General features: G+C 37.7%; 1 protein-coding gene across 4 annotated transcripts in view; it reads right to left on the bottom strand.

Annotated features, from left to right (window-relative positions):
* Positions 1 to 19,214, bottom strand: part of GULP1 (GULP PTB domain containing engulfment adaptor 1) — a 670,190-nt gene that overhangs the window by 251,082 nt on the left and 399,894 nt on the right. For all 4 annotated transcript variants that reach the window (XM_063430129.1, XM_063430126.1, XM_063430128.1 and 1 more), the window contains one exon: positions 16,448 to 16,512. In XM_063430129.1, the coding sequence (XP_063286199.1) occupies positions 16,448 to 16,475 (28 nt within the window). In that variant the 5' untranslated portion in view covers positions 16,476 to 16,512. The remainder of the gene's footprint in view (positions 1 to 16,447; positions 16,513 to 19,214) is intronic.

Genomic DNA, 19,214 nt, shown 5'->3' with positions numbered 1-19,214 from the left:
CACGCACTATTACACGTCCCCACGCATGCGCACTGGGTCGCGCCTTGATCACGTCATCACGCACGGATACACGTCCCAACGCATGCGCACTGACACGGAACATGGAAGTGGATAGAAAACTTTTCACACAGATGGGGTAAGTTATACATTTATTATCACTGTGTATATATATATATGCATTTTTTGACACTATCATTATCTTGATAAAGACCCAAAAGGGTCGAAACGTTGATGTAGAGGTGGTGATTTTCTGAAAATATAAATGTGAAATTCCCAGAGAGTGCTCCTGTCTTCAATTTTGGTTTTATATATACAAAAGTCCAGATTCTGGCACTCAACCCTAAATGAAAAATCAAAAATATTACCCGGGTGCCTCCAGGCCAATAGATACACAGGTTAAGACAGGAGCACTCACTTGGATTTTCCAATAGTGTATTAAAGCATCTACATAAATCTACATCAACGTTTCGACCCTTCAGGGTCTTTATCAAGATAATGACAGTGCACAAAATATACCCGATTCCCGTTTGTCATCAGGTGAGAAACCGCCGGCATGTGTGCATGGTGACGTGGGCGTGTGCGTGATGACGTTCATACGTGCGTGCGTGATGACATGTGCGGACACGTGATGACGTGACGTCATCGAGTGTAAATAAACCGTAACTATAGTGACCCCACCGTGTACCAGTGCTACTCGTGCTTCATGGAGGAGAAGAGTACATCAATACCATGCAAAATAACCTAACACAGGAGCAATAATACAGTGGGAAGTGATCGTCCCAAAGCTACAGGATAACCTAATACACAGTAGAGGTGTACAAGTGTACAAGTATATATAAGCTTTGATCAAAACATTTGATCTAATTTAAGAAGCAAAAACTTGAAAGAGTTAATCATGATTACACGCATCACCAAGTATATCATTAGTTAAGTGGTGGAGAGAGACGGAGACCACAGTTTCAATGACAGAAAACAAGGATCAGGAAACCACAATTCATGTCTATTGATACAAGCTCTGCAGAATCCATGTCAGAAACTGAAGGCACAGGCATTGCGAAACGACCCGGAACACAGTTGAGACAAGAATCCTTACAACCTTTTTTAGGTGGGGGACAGCACTCCAACGACCCACCCTCAACAACATTACAAGCAAGAGGAAACATAGATACCGACCCATCAGACGGGGACAAGGGGGAGGATCTATAAAGCTCAGATCCAAACCACCAATGAAGAAGAAATGAACCCTGTATTAAATTTGTCGACTAAACAGCTCACAACAGATCATATCAAAATGTTATCCAAGGGATTGACCTTTGTACCATTTTCTGGTCCAGACAGATTTGCATTGGATGTGGAATTGTTTAAGTTGAATTGATCACTTAACTTGAATATTTCAAGAGATCAGTGGGGACATAAAGAAAAACATCCATTTAAACTCAAAAACATATGGGAACCTAAAACTACACATGCTTCCATCAAGACATTTGGACAATTAGTACTTCATGATATAGAACAGATTTTACTCAAACATATACCCATTGGTGAAAACCTGACAGTTGGGGAGAAAACAGCATTACAAGATCTCAGGGATGATTATACGATTACTATTAGACCAGCTGACAAAGGAGGGGCAATAGTGATCCAAAATTATGTGGATTACAGAAATGAGATCCTGAATCAACTTAGTGATGGCATCACATATCAATTGATTACCTATGATCCCACCACCTCCTTTTTGAAGAAGCTACGAATGCTGGTAGAACAAGGTATGACCTCAGGATGGGTAGATGAACACACTGCAGCATATCTTGTAAATGACAATCCCAAGATACCAGTGCTATATACATTGCCAAAGATTCATAAGGATTTGGAGAAGCCCCCAGGCAGACCCATTGTGTCGGCACGTGGAGGGCTATTGGAACCCCTGGCGAAGTTTGTGGACCATCATTGTAAAGCCAGTATTGAGAATATTCCTACATGCCTGAAAGATACCCAAGATTTTGTGGTTAAAATTAGAGACCTTATCCTACCCGACTCACCTGTGATCTTTGCCACTATTGATGTTAAGATGTTTATTTACTATTATTACCCACGACATAGGGATGGAAGCATTACGTATCTGGTTATGTGAGAGTGATAAAATCAAGGTCCACCCATAGAGTTTCTGATCGAATGTCTTGAGTTCTTATTGTACCACAACTACTTCAGATTCGAAAAGAATGTTTACATCCAACTAAGGGGGACTGCCATGGGATCGGCTATAGCACCCTCCTATGCTAATTGCTATATGCATATTTTTGAGCGGGATAATATTTTGGGTATATTTGGTTCACATATTATCTCGTACCACAGGTTTGTGGACGATATTTTCATTATTTGGTCTGGAACGGATGCAGAATTGCAGTCCATGATTGATGTAATTAATAATGATGAATCTCCGATTCAACTTGCTCTCAGTTGGAGCACGGACAAAATTCAATTCCTGGACGTAGAGGTGTACAGATGCAATGAAAAAATTGTTTTTTGTCTTTACAAAAAATCTGCGGATCGCAATACGTTATTACACTCAACCAGCTTTCATCCGTCTGCATTAAAGAACTCTCTACCTATTTCACAATTCCTCAGGGTACTGAGGAATAACTCAGAAAGTACAAATCGTGACATACAAATTGAGACAATGCGGCAGGCTTTCCTAGAAAGTGGATATGACAAACATATGCTGAAGAAAACTTTAGATCGAGCCTATGAAATTTATGAAAAAGGTCCAAACGTAACAATCTTGCACAAATTACTATTCCGATGAAATTTAACTCAGCAAGTGCAAATATTTCTAAAAGTATTAAAAAACGATGGCAAATCTTATCGGCTGATACCACCATAAGCACTATTTTCTCTAACCCTCCTAGGATAGCCTACAGCAGGAACAAAAGTCTCAAAGATCTACTTATGAAGATAGATTTACCAAGAGAAAGCTTGGTCTCAACTAAATCTAATAGGATGGGTTGCTTTAGAAGTACCGGATGTGTTACATGTGGGCACATGTTAACTGGCTCATCGTTTGTGCATCCACACTCTGGTAAAAGGTACAAGATTAGACATCATATTACATGTTTGACAGACCATGTCATATATCTCATCTCATATCCATGTGGATTGTTTTACGTTGGCAAAACGGACCTTACTCTTCGGGACAGAATTAGGGGACACCGATCAGATATCATGACTGCGTTTAGAGATGGGAAAACGGACAAACCGGTGGCCAAACATTTTTTTGAATACAACCACCGATTACCCACCCTTAAATTTATAGCTATCGATGTGATACCAATCCTAACAAGAGGAGGGGACCGTTCCAGATTTTTGCTCCAGAAAGAGACCTTTTGGATCAAGTAGTTGGATACTCTTCAACCTAAGGGACTAAACGAATACATTTAGTTCACTTCATTTTTGGATACTCGTTAATTTACAGTTATCAATTGGAGCCCAGATTAGTTTACTTTTTACGATTATTACTAGGCGCTATTATTCAGCTTCAGCATTCTGTACCTGATAGTTTGGATACATGATGATTATCTATAGTGCTTTGATTTTTTTCTCTTCATAGCTTTATATAGATATCTTCTCATCGGCCAGGTCCGGTATTGTATAGACATATATGTTTATTCAGGATTAGCTTTAATCAGCGGGAGGGGTTTAGATATGTATATATGCAGACGTTATATTACTGCCATATGTTTTTTATTTATCTAGGGGATAGACCCTTATATACAGTTTATAGTTATAACTTATTATTATTAAGGGGTCTTTTTGCAGGTATACATATAGGTAACAGCTGTTATATGTTGTTGCCCAGGTTATGGGGGTACCGTTGCAGATTTATTCAGTTGTTGGGATGGTACTATATGGTATTGTTGTATATATGTATAGAGGTGTACTTTATGCACTTTTCTGTCACTGTTTATGGGGTTGGGTCACATATTTGTGGTGTTCTTTTTTTCCAACACTGGCTGGTTTCTGTGGTTTACTTATTTACACATATCTATTCACACACATGTACATATTCACATAGTCATTTACAGACATATTCATTTTCTTTATTACATTACACTAATTACTTTCACATAGTTTATACACATGTTTTTTATTTCTCTACATAGCTTATATATACTTGTACACTTGTACACCTCTACTGTGTATTAGGTTATCCTGTAGCTTTGGGATGATCACTTCCCACTGTATTATTGCTCCTGTGTTAGGTTATTTTGCATGGTATTGATGTACTCTTCTCCTCCATGAAGCACTAGTAGCACTGGTACACGGTGGGGTCACTATAGTTACAGTTTATTTACACGCAATGACGTCACATCATCACGTGTCCGTACATGTCATCACGCAAGCACGTATGAACGTCATCACGCACGCGCCCACGTCACCACGCACGCGCCCACGTCACCACCATAGGCGTGCGCAGCCTATTGCATTAGGGTGTGCACCCTAAAGCACAAGCACACGCGGCGTGTATATATATATATATATATATATATATATATATGTGTATATGTATGTATGTATATATGTATATATATATATATATATACACACATATATACACACACAGACACAAAGCTGTGTGTGTGCTGTGTGAGGGTGCTGTGTGTGTGATGTGTGTGTGAGGGTGCTGGTAGTGTACTATGTGGGTGAGGGTGTTTGTGTGTGCGTGCTTGTGAGGGTGCTGTGAATGTACTGTGTGTCAGGGTGCTGTTTGTGTGTGTGCACTTGTGAGGGTGCTGTAAATGTACTGTGTGTGAGGGTGATGTTTGTGTTTGAGGGTACTGGTAGTGTGCTGTGTGTGTTTGTTAGGGTTCTGTTTGTGTTTGTGAGGGTACTGTTAGTGTGCTGTGTGAGTGTGAGAGTGCTGTGTGTGTGTGTGGGTGCTGTATGTGTGTTGGTGCTGTGTATGTGTGTGAGTGATGTGTATGTGTGTTGGTGCTGTGTATGTGTGTGGGTGATGTGTATGTGTGTGGGTGATGTGTATGTGTGTGGGTGCTGTGTATGTCTGTGGGTGCATGTCTGTGGGTGCTGTATGTGTGTATGTGCTGTGTATGTCTGTGTGTGCTGTATGTGTGTGGGTGCTGTATGTGTGTGGGTGCTGTATGTGTGTAGGTGCTGTGTATGTCTGTGGGTGCTGTATGTGTGTAGGTGCTGTGTATGTCTGTGGGTGCTGTGTATGTGTGTGGGTGCTGTGTATGTGTGTGGGTGCTGTATGTGTGTTGGTGCTGTGTATGTGTGTGGGTGCTGTGTATGTGTGTGGGTGCTGTGTATGTCTGTGGGTGCTGTGTATGTCTGTGGGTGCTGTGTATGTGTGTGTGTGCTGTGTATGTCTGTGGGTGCTGTGTATGTGTATGGGTGCTGTATGTGTGTTGGTGCTGTGTATATGTGTGTGTGGGTGATTGTGGGGGGTGGAGGTACATTACTTAATATCCCCCCTCCCTTCTTACTTTATGTAGGGAGGGGGGATCTTTCCTTGCTGCTTTCCCTGGTGGTCCAGTGGAGGTGGGGGCAGATCAGTTATCCCCCCTCCCTTCTTACCTTATGCCTGGGAGGGGAGATCCTGCTGCTGCCATCCATCCCTGGTGGTCCAGTGGAGAGTGAACTCTAGCCCCGCAGGGCTAGAGTTCACTCACGCGAGATCTGAGCATTGCCGCGGCAACGCACAGATCTCGCGAGAGGAACCCGGCGGAGCTGCTGGCAATAGCTCCCCGGGTCCTCTCCTGCCTCCCTCCATGCCTGTGGGCCGGTGAGGGGAGGCTGAGAGCAGAGCCGGCGCTCGGATAGCGCCGGCTCTGCATGAGACGGCAGGGGAGATCCTGAGATCCCCCCTGCCGGTCTCAATACATAGCGCGTGCCGCGGGGATTAGGGTGTGCCCAGGCACACCCCGTGCGCACGCCTATGGTCACCACGCACGCGTGTCGGTGGTTTCTCACCTGATGACAAACGGGAATCACTTTACACAGATGGGGTAAGTTTGCTTGTTAATATTTTGTATATATATGTATATTTTGTGCACTGTCATTATCTTGATAAAGACCCTGAAGGGTCGAAACGTTGATGTAGATTTATGTAGATGCTTTAATACACTAATGGAAAATCCAAGTGAGTGCTCCTGTCTTAACCTGTGTGTGTGTGTATATATATATATATATATATATATATATATATATATAATATGATGTGTAAGACCTCACCAAATAACAACAGAGAACCAGTTGTATTACCCTCATACGATGCAATTTGTTTTGCAATAGTGGGCCAATAATTGCAAGAATCAGGGAACAGTGTATGCCCTGGTCTTTCTATTATTTGTCTAAGGGGCTTGGGAACCACTAGCCCACGTAACCCTCTTAACGCTCTTACCCTCCACCACACCACTCAGTATTGCTCTACAACCGACTCACAGAGGTCTGGGACACTGCTCAGTTAACCTTGTCTTCCAATTGCCTGTAGATAGAATGGAGGAAAGTGGATGCCTATTGGCTGGGATTCCTTAGTCAAAGGGACACCATAGTCACCTGAACAACTTCAGCTTAATGAAGTTGTTCAGGTGAGAACTATAGCTCCCTGCAGCCTTTCTCATGTAAACACTGTATTTTCTCAGAAAATACAGTGTTTACATTGAAAGCTAGGAACACCTCCAGTTGCAGTCACTCAGAGTGAACCAGAGGGACTTCTGAGTTGATGGAGGCATAATATGCCTCCATCCACTCAGATCTGCTGTGCACGAGCATCCTGTGATTCAGTATCTCCTCCCACTGCATGCAGACACTGAACTTTCCTCATAGAGATTCGTTGATTCAATTCATCTCTATGAGGAGATGCTGATTGGCCAGGGCAGTGTTTGAATCATGCTGGCTATGCCTCTGATCTGCCTCCTTGTCAGTCTCAGCCAATCTTATGGGGAAGCACTGTGACTGGGTCAGGCTATCACATGTCAGCAGACTGCTTGTTTTTCCTAAGTCTAACAGCAAGCACTATCAAACAAAAGGTAATGGTAAAGTCCATTCTATTTAAAGGTTTACTCCAAAAACCATAATCACTTATGCTTTTTGAAGTAGGTCATGGTGGTAGGAGTCTGGATGTGCAGTGAAAGAACAAAATCACTTGCTTTTCATAACTTTGATCTTTCAGCCAACTTAACCAATTTACTAAGTAAAAAATACTTAGTATTAGTATACAAGGGAGGTTAAATCCTCCCTCCTGCCCCTACGTGCCATGTTGCAAGTAGGGGCATGTCATGGGTTGGTGGAAGGCCTTATTTTTTTTAATAGCCTCCACTTGTAATGCATGGGTAGAGGGTACAGGGGGGTCACTATGCTCCCCCCCCCACTCCCCTGTTTATTAATTTAATAGGAGTAGTGACCAGGCAGCAATAGCTGCCCAATCAATAGTTTTTTGTTTTTTTTATAACAGCACCATACTGGTGGCATGAAGGGTAGGAGCAGGAGGAAGTATTTAAACTTCTTATTCTAACATGGGGGTCATATTGACCCCATAAGGTGAGGGGGATGCGGGGGGATTTAGGAAATAGCAGGTGGTACAGCTCCCTGTTGCTTGTATTTTTAAATATTACAAGGAGGGAGATGCAAGCTGCTACTCCCTCCTTGTAATTGTAACAAACAAACGAAAGAATGAACTGCATGGACAATTCCATCCAACAAGCAATTCATTCTTTATTTTATTCATTGTAATTTGTGTTTGTCTAATTGTCTTTTGGCCGAATAGACAAATTGCCAGAAATTCTGACAAAAATGTGTTTGTCCAAAAATGAATGCCCATGCCTAATCTTTACTACCACTAATAATATTTTACTGTTTTGGTTTTCTACAAATTTTGTCTTTCATATTGGCAACCTCTATAAATTATTTTTAGTGTGATTTTCCTCATTTCAGAAACATCACAACTGCATCTTATAGATTTTATTCTGTTTCATATTGTTCACAAGAGGACCTGTGCATTTGCAGACTTCTTTTAACAGAAATCCTTAAATGACAGATTTAGTATCTTTTTTTTTTTTTTATATTACAGATAATTATTTGTTGCTGCTTTGAAGTATAAATACTGCCCATTGCCGATGTTGTAAAAGCAGACCGGTAAGCATCCGTATGTTGTCCTTGACTAAATAAACAAATACTAATGGTCTCTAATTTTTGGTAGATAATGTAAATTTAATATGTTGCACATTTCCAGAAACATCTTCAACTCTCTAGTATTGCCATAAACATTTTGTACATTCCTTTACTGAATAAAAACAAGTCAAGAAAACCCTCTTGATTTCACAAATTACTTTGTACTGAAAATGAGTATGACTCTCCAGGGGTATTTGCTAGAAAGTTTGCATCTGAGAAGAATCACTTACTACTTGAAATTAAATCTAAATTGATTTTCGTTAGCCATACCTTGCTTAAATATTAATAGAAAGACTTTGAAAATTCATTATGGAATAAAATATAAGACAACTATTCAGTTTAGTTTCCACTGCCAAGTCTGCACAGTACCGTTCATTTGCCCCATGCTGTTTTTTTTACTTGTATGCTCATTTGCGTTAATACTTTTAGAGACATACTAATTTAGAAGGTCAATGTGATTATTTTCAAAAAATGCTACATTTTCTTACTTATTTCTATATAAATTGGTCTTCTTTTTGCATCTCCAAGGATGGTTGCAAAGAAATACCCTAGCACATGCAATTATAAAAAGTGAAATATTCCGCAGAGATCTAGATCAATAGGATACATGGTGCATCTTAGTAGGAAATATTATTATAGACATTAATATTGTAAAGCTTTTTCTGTTAAATAAAACATGGGTACATTCACTGCTAGCAGATATTACATATGAAGATTATTAGCAATCATAATATATTTTTAAAGATTGTACACGTTGTAAAACAAGCAAGCAATATGAATGAACATATTGTCAATTGTTAAATTTTTAATGGAAATATAACAGTGCATGTTTTCCTGTAGTCAGTGTAAAAATTGATTAAATTCGAGAAAATGAAAAAAGAAAATATGATTCAAATGCACAACTAGATATTGAATTCAATAACAGGCTTCAACGATTTATACTGGAAATTAAAGAATATTATTGTTCAAACTAATTATTTGCATCATATACAATCAATAATATTGTTTTTGTATTATGTATGCTATTTTTTTTGTATTTTGAAGAATCAGGAATGTTTAAAAATAAACGAAATAAAAACAAGTATCCAACCAACCAACCAACTAACCAAAGTGAAGCAATTATCTTTTGTGCTCGAAAATGAAAGGGATTTTCCTTGAATCAATGAATTGTTAATTATTTTTATGTTACCCATTGAACTAACAATAATGTGTATGCACAATCATTATATATACTTTTGTTATGAATAAGGAAGTGGTGTTGGGATGGGTGCTTGAGAATTCTATGCCCACAGGTGCTTGTGATGTAAATCCGGCTCTGTCCATCCCAAGAAATTAGTTCAAACAACTTCTCAAGCTATCAGAGCAGTTCCTTACCATGTTGACAGATTTAACTATATTGCTTGCTCCCTTGCCACTTAGTTCTCTCAGCAGTGGCAGAACTGCCACCGGTGCAGATACTGTGGTTGCAACTGGACCCGCCTGCTCAGGGGGCCCATTGGTTGGCTCATATACTTAAAACCACTCGATGGGTCATTTCGATTTTTTGCTTAAAAGGGTCCAGTCTGAGCCTGATTGGGCCCCTGTGATATCTGCCAGCTGGGAGGAAGTGACAGCCTGTCACTTCCTTCTAGCTTCTTCCAGAGTTCTTACAGAGTATTGCAACACCTTTGCATCTTCCATTGCAGCAGGATTGACAATACATGGTAACATAGAGAAACCTTTGATTGAATTGTTTACCTGGCTCAGACCACATGCACGTTTTCTGAGACAGTGAAGGATGGAGTAGGGAGGGAAATAAAAACAAAAATAGATATATAGAGAGGCAGGGAGGTCTTAGCTTTTTAAAGGAGGTAGGAGGGACAAATACAAGAGAAAAGCGAAATACTTTGTTGCCAGCATGCAGTGTGTGCTAATGACAGGCATATTTTTTTTGGCATGGAATTGACATTTGCAGTCTGGAACAGAGTTCCTGGCTGCCTAAGTCATATGTACATTGAGTGTAATTAGCCGTTTTGCACACACATGCAAATATCTCAGTATGTGCAGTGTTTCAAGCAGAAACACTGCACATACATACTCTTACTACCATGACCACTTCTAAAAGCAGTTTAAAGCAGCGGATTACATATACACATATTTTTTCACAGATCAATCCAATTTATCATGTGCCATCACCTGCATATACCCAGAAAAAAAGTTATTTGCTCAGAACCACCTGTTAAAGTCTGAAGCGTGGGATGATATTCTGACTCTGATACAAGCCAATATTATTTAAAGTTAATGGCTTTTATCACAATTATTGCTTATGTAGTAAGTAATGCCTTTGAAATTGGTGCTAACATCTGAGCAATTTGGCTTCTCTACTACTATAAAATGTAATGGACACAATTAAAATGCTGGAACTAAGCAGATTATCAATGAGCTTCATTTTCTTGTTTAGGTGAATATAAATGTTAATCATTAAAATGGAATTTATAATGGAGAAAGAATAAGTAACAATGTGAATATTTTAAAACCACAGCTATTAAAAAAAAAATTAGGAATATAAAGCTGAAACTATTTAACTATAATACAGAATCTCCAGCCATATACCTGGAGGAAAGATCATGACAAGAAGGCAGGGTTTTTACTACACTTGTGCATGGTGAAAAAATTTGGTTCAGCCAAAAAATGTTTTTGAATATAAAGAATTCAGAATATCTAAGTAATGTTTTGTCTCTAACAACTTTTGCCCATACAATTGTTTTAGCGAAAATGGTTTGGATGAATTAAAAGGTTCTTTGATCAAATCTCACTTGGTCTGTTAGTAAAATTACAAATCCTCTGACTATAAATCATTTTTTTTTCCATCATTAATCATCTTTTCTTTTTTTGGTGGCATGGGTGGAACTTTCAATCAATAAACAAGGAAACCTGTTCATCCACTATCCATTTTGGTGTTTTTATTTGTGATACTTCCATATGGTGCTTCAGAGGTACAATCTCTAGATTGTAAGCTTGTTTGACCAGAGTCCTCAACAACTTGTTTCTGTTACATTTTGTTATTGTCTCATTTGGTAAATTCCCCTCTTTTTTGTAAAGCGCTGCAGAATAAGCTGGTACTATATAAATAATAACCAATAATAATAATAATACATAATTTAGCTGACCTGACGATCGCCCGAAATTCAAAAGAATTGCAATCTGTTTGAAACTAAATGTAAACATAGGTAGGTTTTATGCTCTTCTGTAGTAGCTGGGTTATCTTCTTGGCAACCTACATTTGTAATCTATTTTTGATTGTTCTGCATATGTACTGGAGCCTCCCCATACATTTTTATCTATATTGGAGTTTATTTGCACAACATTAAGAGAATAATTTATTGATCAAAGGCATTTTTAGCAGTATACACTAAACTCATTGCTGCAAAGACTTGACATTAATAGGTAAAAAAAAAAAAAAATAATAATTTAAGATTGGATATATAAGAGCTATTCAACCTACAGCAATGACTACCTACACTGTCTGTGAATATAAGTTATAATGTAATCCATTTATAATAGTGCAAGCTCACTAGAGTGCTGAGAGAACTTGCCCTCAGATTATTAACGTTGGTGGCTATAGCCATCTTGAACTAATCCAGCTGGTAAATATGTAAAATACCTACCAACTGAAAGAGTGGGATAGAAAAAAAACACTCACTCAAAAGTGAATGGGATTCAATCTCACTCTAGAAGATTACCTTCTAAAGTAAACGTAACAAAGAAAATGGTAATAACCTTTATTAAACTAAAATTAAGCAAATAAAATATATATAATAGGTATAAAGCTTACCCTGGATAGAAACATCATAGAAAGTTGTGTTAGTGAAAATCACATAAAGGTGAGGAATTAAAAACCTGGGGATATGTTCCTAAATCTCATAGAAAATGATATATATATATATATATTGTATGTGCACATACGTATAAAGTCCACTAAAATAAATAAATAATAGTAAGGTCTCTAAAGAGGACCAAGTAAGACTATGGGGACATCCAATATGTGGACCAATATATAAGAGAAACGGAACATAAGTACAGACTGCTCCGTACAAAAGATGAAAATTAAATAAACCAAGTCACGCTAAAACGGTAAAATCCGTAAGTAATATATATAGCTGGGATCGTGGTACCTAGCGATAGTAGAAATGCCGATATGGTACCGGAGTAAAACTGTGGTCATTGTAAATAGTTTCTCAATAGAGTATATGAAGATAGCTCACTGGTGGAAAATAAATTCACGATGAAGCACAAACGGGTGTAGAGCTATGTAGCCGACCCTGCTGTACAGACTCTCTGGGAGGCTTTATGTCTCGTTTGGCAATATAAACTATAGGGGAAATCCAATAGTGATATATCCCCTAGTGTGAGACTAAAAGATACATAAAATCCACAGCGGTATATAACAGCAGTACCTTAAATCAAAAAAGCCCCCTCTGAAATTAGTAACTTTAGAGGAAAGAAGACAATATCCTAGAAAACCCTGGGCTTACTGTCTAGCACACACAGGCAGGCCATATATACTAAACTGCTGCTTCAAGGCAGCCTAGCAAATCCCTATAAGCACAAACGGGCGTGGAGCTATGTAGCCGACCCTGCTGTACAGACTCTCTGGGAGGCTATATGTCTTGTTTGGCAATATAAACTATAGGGGAAATCCAATAGTGATATATCCCCTAGTGTGAGACTAAAAGATACATAAAATCCACAGCGGTATATAACAGCAGTACCTTAAATCAAAAAAGCCCCCTCCGAAATTAGTAACTATAGAGGAAAGGAGACAATATCGTAGAAACCCCTGGGATTACTATCTAGCCCACAGGCAGGCCATAGATACTAAACTGCTGCTTCAAGGCAGCCTAGCAAATCCCTGTCTCGTGGGTAACCTACCACTCCGAGACTTATGCTTAATACAAGCATCAAGAAGATCTATGAGTTAGCGTCATGAAACAACGGCCGGGGAGGGAGAAAAAAAAAGCCTCCCAATAATAGTTTACCTATTCCATTCTAATAATTCCTCTCTGCTATCAATTAATAATTTGTTCTTTAATATTCGTAACCATTACCGTTCTTATACTCTTTACATTGCTGTAGCACTATTCAGACCGTAATAAACCTTCTATGTTCTCTATAAGAACCCCTATATAATTCTGTGTTCTTTAATACGTATACCTAATTTATCTCGGCCGGATGAAGTCGCGACGTGGAGAGGCGTGTCTATGAGGAGCGGATGTGTGCACGGCAAAGGGAGGCGAGGTCCGATGGTGTAGACGCGAAGCTAGATTGATTCGACGGCATAAACCTCAGGAAGTAAACCCCAGGATTTCGATAAATGAAACCTGCGGGCTAGAAGAGACCTAATAAGCCGAAGAAGAAGGAGAAAGGAGAAAGGAACCAAGATTGAAAAGGGAGATCAAACTACGATTTAAAAGATAAGTGTTTGCAAGTTTCATCAAGAGGTCTGCTAAAGCTGGGGTGTGAGGGGCTGCCATTTTGGTCAGCTTTTTTAGCAATATTACATATAGCTGGTGTATGTTAAGACCAAAACCCTGCATAAGTTGAAGTGGAGTATATTTGAAACTATTGCAGCCTTATTTAACTGAGAATATTTTCGGGGCTCTCCCCTGATTAGCTTATCAACAGAAGTTTTAACAGAAGCTACGATAAGGGGTAAAGAAAGGAGCCCCAAAATGGCGTCTAAGAAACAAATAAAAACTAGAGATAAAAAAGATGACTCTCAGCCAATAACACTGTCGTTTTTTTTTTCCCCCAATAAAGAAAAACTAGGTCTTAAGGATATTGATACAGTCTATCAAGACCAGAATAGTCAAACAATAAACGTTTATAATGCAGAACAGAAGAATTACGTTTCTCAAGATTTCTTGGTGACCAAGCTGGATGAGCAAGTGGCACTTATATTCAATCCGATTACTAATATCTCCAATTTAATTAAAACAGAGATGGAGAGAATAAACACAAAACTGAGCTCTGCACTAGAAAAAAATAATATAATAGAAGACCAAATAACGAATCTGCAAACAGAGAATATTCAAACAGAATGTAACATACAGCAAATGAATCTGAAGCTTAGAGATCTGGAGGACCGCTCGAGGAGGTGTAATGTGCGGTTTAGAAACATACCGGAATCTGTAACTCAAGATCAACTAAAAGATTTTCTACTTTCATATTTTCAAGAAGCTGGCCTACAGAGTGAGGATCATTATCCTATAATAGAAAGGACACACAGATTAAGAAAACCTAATGAGGTTATGTCTCACTTCCAAAGAGATGTTATTGCATGTTTTTTTTTCCTATTCATACAAACAACAAGTGTTACACTTGCTGAGGAACAAAGGTAATCTATCCGAGAAATTTAAAGATATCACCACATTTCAAGATCTTTCAAGTCAAACAAGATTATGGAGAAAAACTTTTCATCAAGCTTTAGAACCATTGAAGCAAAATAACATGAAATATAAATGGGCACAACCATCTAGAATAATCGTGTGGTGGGAAGAAAGATGGTGATCATTTACTTCAGCTAAAGACCTAGAAGCCTGGACTAAAACATCTATACCTTCAAAAAACTAAAAGATCCAATTAAGAGTTAATGGAGAAAAAGAAGACCGTTGTGTTTTTTTTTTTTTTTTAATTTGAGCTATTACTACTAACAAGGTGTACAAGATAGATGCTGTGGATGGTTTGATCGTATTATATTAGAAATAAAGGGGACAAGGGAAGGGAAGTGCATTGTAGGTAGGATCAAGGGCCAGTAAGAATCAGTCTGGTATGGATAGTTAAGATTTATCAGGTGTTTGGTGGATTATAATGGCTAAAATTAAGAAATTCTCATGAATAGTTTTTTTTTTAAGTCACAGGTAAATAAGAAAAGGTTTATAGGGGATAATCTCACAATATTGATATTAATAATGGTAAATTTTGAATAAGTATCAACTATAGAAGTACAGAAAAAGGTTTCTGTGGAGAAATATTCACTTTAATAGAATTAAGGTTGTATTAATGTAAGATTTTGTATAATTTGCCATAATAAATAAATGCACTAGGGTTTTTTGTTTTGTTTTGTTTTTTCTAGCTTAAGTTAACTTAAGTTATCAATTTTATTGGGGGTATACTATACCCGTTTAATTGGTTTAATAAGGGTGAATTCAAAACAGATATTAATTACAGCAGAGTCCTCGTAATCGAATTATTGCTGCATTAGCGTAAAAAGTACTGAGTTGTAAAGAAATAGCACTTTAAGAGATAACATTTGTTCAAAAGCTGCATAGCTTTGTTATATTGTTTAAATACACTAGGGATTCCTTACATCTTAAGGCAACTTAAGACATCACTATTATTGGAGGTATACTACAAGGGCTGGTTTGAATTATAGTATAAGAGAGAAAGGTCATATAAGACACAATGGGTCACAATATTAATTTTAAAATCATCTTATTTCAAGCACGGCACAGGTCTGCCAGTGCTGGCTCTGCCCCTGGTCTGCCTTCTTGGCTGACATCATCAGAAACTGATGATCTCAGCCAATCACAATGCTTTCCCATAGAAATGGAGGTGTAGTGGGGCAAAACGCCACCATAGTCAATTAGCATATCCTTATAGGGATGCATTTAACTGCACTTGGAAGCACCTGTAGTGGCTGTTAGAGGAGTGGCCACTAGAGGTTTTCCTAGGCTCTAATGTAAACACTGCCTTTTCTCTGAAGGCAGTGTTTACTGCAAAATGCCTGCAGGGACTGACTATACTCACCAGACCAATTACAGAAAGCTGTTCTGGTGACTACAGTGTCACTCTAAGCTAATAACCCTGTTAGTGGTAAATCCCATATAATCCTTCCTGTTCTGGTTTACCATCAGTTATTGTCACAAAAGTGAAAAACTTGCTATAACCTGAGTACCATTTTGCTGTTTTTTTTTTGTTGTTGTTGTTTATTTTTTTCTTTCTTTTTAAACCAATATTTATTTCATGGAACAACTCCTTATTAAATATGTTCTGCTTAATTCAAGATAGAAAGTTAGATAAACACAAAGGCAAAATAGATAATGACAATCTATATTTTGGAAAAAATATTTTTCATCAGCAGAATAATTCTCTGTAAGCATAAAATGTTGCCTATGATAATTAGCGTGATACAGATCAATGAAAAGTTAATTTAATTACACTAACATTTGACCTTTATGATATCATGAATGGATGAGCTTGTTCATTCATTATAGTTGCTTACCTTTCTTCCTACTAAATGCACGATTCATGCTGATTAAATACAATTTCTGGGTGACACTCTTCTTTCTAAAAGGAAATTAAAATGACAAATTAATGATGGAGAACAGTGAATAACTTCCTACCCACCTTGCTATTGACATACACTGAACACATATCTAAGTTATTTATCAAGTACCTTGCATAAATGGTCAGACATTTACCAACCCCTCATATGACTGGATTACAAATGGGATATTATGAGCTGTTTTACTGAGAATAAATGCCAGCCTATTCTAAGGGTAATATGTTTTGTTTGAAAAAAATATTTAATACAAATTAGAAATGTAAACATGTTTTTTTTTTTTTCTGTGGTTTAATTTTTATTAACCCCTTAAGACCGGAGGGTGTACAATTACGTCCTTTTTTAAGCGGCTCTAAACGCCGCCGGGCGTAATTGTACGCCCTCTGTTTTTTTTTTTTACTTACCCGGTCGCCGACGATCCCACGACGGCGATCGCAGTTGGGGGGACTCCCAGGGAGCCCCCCGCGGCACGTCCGCCCTCTTCAGCCCCCCCGGGCCATGTGAGAGTGAGGTCCTTGCGGGGACCTCACAATCACATGGCGGGATAGCTGGCTGAAGCAATGCCAACAGGGGGACTAACTGTAATGACAGTTAGTCACCCTGCTGGCTGGAAATCAAATTAAAATACGTGTAAAATTAAAATAAGTGTAAAAATATATATATATATATATATATATATACTTAGATCATATATATATTATATATATATGATCTAAGTATATACACATATACATACACACACATACACTGTCTAGGTGTATTTTACTATTAATATATATATATATATAACTATATATATATATATTAATATCAAATTACATGTAGACTGATACTGATTAAATATATATAGAATTATTGTTATATATATTTATATATAATATTAAAAAAAATGTAAATACGTAAAAAAAATTAATGAAAAAAATTATTAAAAATAAATAATTAAAAAATATATAGATGTGTGTTATTTCGTTCTAACTGTATTGTGATATTAATATATATATATATATATTTATATCAAAATACACATGGAACGAAATAATATATATATATCTATATACATAAATATATACGTATATATCACTATATATATACCTATACCTATATACCTATATTAAAAAATATATATATATAAATATATACACATATGTATATATATATATATATATATATATATATATATATATATATATATATATACAAATAAAGTCTTATCTTGACACTCACCCTTTCCAACTATAATGGTTAGACTGCCTGGGTGCTATCCCACGTTGAGACGTATATATAGAGAGAGAAATAAGAGATGCACTCACAGGTCTTGATACGAAAAAATAGATCAATACTTTATTTTCCAGACAAGGTTTACATCATCCGATCGACGTTTCGACCCCTTAGGGTCTTCCTCAGGATCAATGTATCCCCACAAATATCACCAATATATAGAGAAAAGAAGTAATGTACTCACCAATCGTGATTCAAATCCCTCACCTCCGTCGTGTATACCCGGAAGTGCACTCGCGATCATGTGACCTAACGTGATTAGCCGTGATGCGTGCGTGCTGACGTGTCAAGCTGTTGCTAAGTAACCAGTGAAACAATTATTTGAATTGCGAGAACATCTTTCCCCGGGCATAAGAGAGAAAAATATAGATGTGTACAAACAATATGTGTTGTGCATCCCATCTGTGATAGTATAAAGGGCTATATTAAGCTGTATCTACTGCTCTTGTTAGTGATCAAAGCGTGTGGTACGCAACCGTGTGAAACAATGTGTGAAAAAATATGCAAACAAATCCAGCATCCAGTGACTATGTATAAAAATGGTGTAGATCATCTAACAACAAAATGTGCACAATCCCATGTGTGAAAGTTACCCGATGAATTATATATTATAAAAACACATACAATATTTCTAAAAATACAATGAAAGGCAGACCTCGTTCTATCATTCTGTATGCAACGATGATTATACATGGAATAATTATAAGATAAACGGTTTTAAGGACTCTGAAAGTGATACAATCAACCACATCAATACAATCAAACCAAATCCCCATAAAAGGAGTCTAACAACCACCCACAGCTATAAACAACCGGGTGGCTCAGTATATCTGTACAAGCTATGTACACAACATAAGCTCTTTGTAACTATATTCATAGACTAGGTGAACATATTAAATGAATACGCTGTCCCATCCGTTAACCGATAAGGACACATCAAAAACAAATCCAGTTCTCCATAGTGAATGGACTGACCTAGATAAAACATATAAGATAACTCGAAACAACCTCTTAAGAAACAGCCAATGCCTGTGGTATATATAGGGTATTAGTTCTCAATCCCCAGCGGGTGCTCTCTCATTAAACCATCTCAAATCTGGGTATTAACTAGAGTAACGTACTAAAGACCCTATATAACCCGGGGACTGAATCTCTGTCAATTTCAAGGTTATGTACACATTCAAAGAGCAAAAATAGACCACTATATATACATATATTTTAAGGGTGAATCGGTGACTATTCAACTTATAGGAACATAGAAAAGACTATGTTCTCATTAAGTCCCTTCGGGGCCACAGTGTCCAGTCGGTGTATCCATTGGGCTTCCCGTTGTAACAGCATCTTCGATCGGTCACCCCCTCTCGACATCGGGGGGATGTGATCTATGGCCACAAATCTTAAAGTCGGGAGTCTATGTCCCATATTTAGA

This window comes from Pelobates fuscus, chromosome 8, assembly GCF_036172605.1.
Source record: "Pelobates fuscus isolate aPelFus1 chromosome 8, aPelFus1.pri, whole genome shotgun sequence".
Taxonomy (NCBI): domain Eukaryota; kingdom Metazoa; phylum Chordata; class Amphibia; order Anura; family Pelobatidae; genus Pelobates; species Pelobates fuscus.
Note: the sequence above shows the minus strand (reverse complement) of the source record. Positions and strands in the feature narration are given on the sequence as shown.